The sequence below is a fragment of the Charadrius vociferus genome, unplaced genomic scaffold (genome assembly GCF_000708025.1).
Source record: "Charadrius vociferus isolate BGI_N301 unplaced genomic scaffold, ASM70802v2 scaffold843, whole genome shotgun sequence".
Classification (NCBI taxonomy): domain Eukaryota; kingdom Metazoa; phylum Chordata; class Aves; order Charadriiformes; family Charadriidae; genus Charadrius; species Charadrius vociferus.
The window spans coordinates 20,844-24,089 of record NW_009647430.1 but is presented as its reverse complement, the minus strand read 5'-3'; the positions used below and the strand labels follow the sequence as shown (position 1 = coordinate 24,089).

General features: G+C 50.8%; 1 protein-coding gene across 1 annotated transcript in view; it reads left to right on the top strand.

The window, feature by feature from the left end:
- Positions 1 to 3,246, top strand: part of LOC104282471 (inner centromere protein-like) — a 17,056-nt gene that overhangs the window by 1,698 nt on the left and 12,112 nt on the right. The window contains exon 3 of the mRNA XM_009880564.1: positions 1,479 to 2,179. Within this exon, the coding sequence (XP_009878866.1) occupies positions 1,479 to 2,179 (701 nt within the window). The remainder of the gene's footprint in view (positions 1 to 1,478; positions 2,180 to 3,246) is intronic.

The window sequence follows — 3,246 nt, the reverse complement described above, 5'->3', positions numbered from 1 at the left end:
GTTCAGCACATTGTGCTCTGTCCTGCAGGGTCAGGCCATTGTTGTTTTCCTTGCTCTGTTTTTCTCGGTATGTATTTTAAACCCCATTTCTTAGTGTATTGTTAGTTACACGTTTCTCAATTAGTACTCTTTTTAGTTAATTCTAGCAAAAGGTCCCTCTTCTTGCTAGAGGTCAGAATGAGAAATTAAGAGAACAAGGCTTAAAGGAGGGCAGAGGGTATCAGCTTGAATACTGGCAGTAGGACAAGTCCCTGCCTGCGGGTGGTGGTGTGCCAGGGGCTGTAAAACTTTCTTGCACCTCAGCGGGTTTTCTCAGCTGCCTTTTCTAGCTGTTGCACACTTGCACATTAGCTCTCCGTCATTGTCTCCAGTCTGCACCCTTTACCTGGCTACCTCTGGGTCGCTTTGGCATCGGAAGCTGCTTTTTTCTGGACAACCAAAGTTGTCCTTTGGCTTTGCATTTGTCCACTTGATCTCCTTGACTTGCTGATCGAGTGTGTGGCTCTGTCCTCTCATGGCAAGTTACCTAACAGAGCAAAGAGGACTTCACTGCTGAGGTTCCCCAAGCCTCTACATAGTTGGTTGGGTTTAACTGAAGCAATAGAGCTAGAGGCATTTACTGTACCTGATAATTTTGCGGTCCTAACTGTAAAAGTTTTGCTGTTGTTGTTGCCTTTCTCAACATGACGCTGTCAGGTTGCACATGTATTGGCGGCGTTGCTGTGTTTGCCAGCCTGTTCTCAAACTCGGCGTTTAGAGCGATGGATGTTTTCTCAGCACTTGGGTCCCCGCCTCCCCAGCGCTGGGGGTGTGTTTTGTACTGAGCAGCCTGCCAGAGAGCGGCAGAGCCTCCTGTTTCTAGCTGGGATCTTGTAGATCTCTACAGGGGAGGCTTCCGCATGGAGCTGATCACAAGAGACTGCGACATCCTTGATCCAAAATCCCTCCCCGTGTGGATGGCTGTGCTTTGCTCAAGGCAAACAGAGTGGAGTTGGTTGTACCAGAATGACTTTACTGTCCCTTGGTGTCTGCTCCATCTGGGGCTGTGGGTTACTGTCTGCAAAGAGCAACGAGGTCCTGGTCCTGGTACCTCAGCTGCTGCAGTTTGTGTCCGTATGATACAACCTTTAATTGTGAGTCATGCCAGCACGCCAGGCTGATAGCTGGGATGGTTGCAGTGGGGGTACGTGCCCTGCATCCCTGGCTATGCTATAGAGTGGTAACGTCCAGCAAAAAACATCTTGCAGAGAGCAGCAATTTCTAAATTGTTCCAGCTACATCTGCCAGAGCACATCTGCAAGCTCTCAAGGTTCAGCTCCTGCATTTCATCAGTGATAAAAGATGGGTTGTGAGGGGGAATGGTGGAGGGAAGAAGCCTGCAGGGTCACTTCCAAACTTGTTGTCTGCTTTTTTCTCTAAAAATTCTTTGGGAGCAGGAGACTTCTTCATCACTTAATTTAAAATTGTTTTTATTTAAGGTTGTCCAGAAGGAGAAGTGGCGTCAAGCCAGTGTCTTCCAAGCCAAGTTCCCAAAAGCGCGACAGCAAAGAGCAACCCCGGAACCTTGGCTGTCAGGGGGAAGAGGTGTCCGTGCCTGACTGTGCGATGAGGTCTCAGGCCAGTGTTAGAACCGAGCTCCCCGCACTGGCTGGGAAAGGGCCAGCAGAGGGTCCCGTGGCGCAGGTGGATTGTCAGGACTGCCCGCAGGGTCCCGGTAGCAGTGACACCGCCTGTAAGGCTGTTACGGGGGAGCGATTGCCCAAGGGGGACGCAGCCACTGAGCTGCATGACATGTCTTCTGTCACCGCCGTCCCTGGTGGCCAGACAGCAAGCGAGGGGGAGGAGGCGGCCCCCAAAAGAAGAACAAGTACCTCCACTCCCAAGGCTGCTAGAAATGGAGATCCTGCTGTGCTCCAAGGAGATCAGCCTCCTCAAGGCCTCAAAAAGGTGCTTTGCCAGGACTCTGACTGCAAAATGACTACAGTGAGTTCCAAAATGCGCTGTTGCTCTGGACGCCGGAGCCTTGTGGGAGGCTCCAACAAAAACCATAGGACCTCCTTGGCAGAAAAATATTCGCTGGCCCGCAAAAGGGAGAGCATGATCCGGAGGTCTATCAGCAGGGCCATTTCGAAGAAGGCAGCATCTCGAGAATCATCCTCTGCCTCCAGCAGAGTGAGCTGTAAGTTTCTTTCAGTTTTCAGGTGCATTTATTTGGCTGAATCAGCTTCTCAGCTTTGGTGTGGGGACTGAGCTGCTCATCCGTTGTTAGCTCTGGCTCATCTTAGTCTCCTTGTCGATAGGCCTTGTGGCCTCCACCCGTTTGGGGTGCAATCTTCAGGTCCTCATCTGCTGTCGGAGCAAGTCTCAGGCCATGTTTTGCTGCAGCAGGTGAAGGAAGCCTCTGCTGGGGCATAGGCACAGGGGTTGGAGGTTGGGTTATGTGGGTTGCGGATGGGCAAAGAAAACAAGAGCCAAAGGGAGAATGCGGTCTGGCTGGTTCTGGGCACGTGGGCAGTTTGGCCGATCAGAAGAGACTATTGCATTCCCTGGGGACGTGCTTTAATTTGCCTGTCTTCTGCCAACTCCCCAAAAAATCTATAGGAGCTGATGGTCTCCACCCCTGAAATTTGGCTGGAATTGGCAGAGGAACTTAAATGCGTTTCGGGTGAAGGCAGAAGAGCGGATGGACTGCAAACCAAATAGCACAGTCATCGGAGGAAACAAGATTCAGAAATCCAGGCTATTCCTGGTAGCGCTAAACTCCTCATATCCTCTGCTCCCACTACTGGGATGGTTTTGCTATTTGGACTTTCTAAAATCATTGCTTCTGAAGTCAGATTGGCTTCTAATAAAGCACCAAGGCCTTTGGTATTTAGTTTTGTCAGCTTTGAGTCACACTGTATCTAGGCATTTGTTATAACACTTTCAGCTAAGTGGTGTTATGAGGGGAATGAAATCAGCCTAAATCCACCAAATCTCTGCTTAAAACCGTGTAGGGAGGCAGGAGTGAAGTCAATTGACTGGGAAATGCTGTCTCTGACACAGGCAGAAGCGTGTTTGTGCAGCTGGAGCAGGCTGCAGGCAGAGGAGCTGCTGCTTCAGATCTCTGCCTTCCCAGCCTACACCAGTTTGTCAGTGACACTTGAGGGAGGTGGTAGTGCTGGTGTGGAAAGCTGAGATGAGCAATCGGCGTGTTCCCTGGGAGGAAAGCCTGCACAGAGACCTGAGCTCTACCACACGCATTCC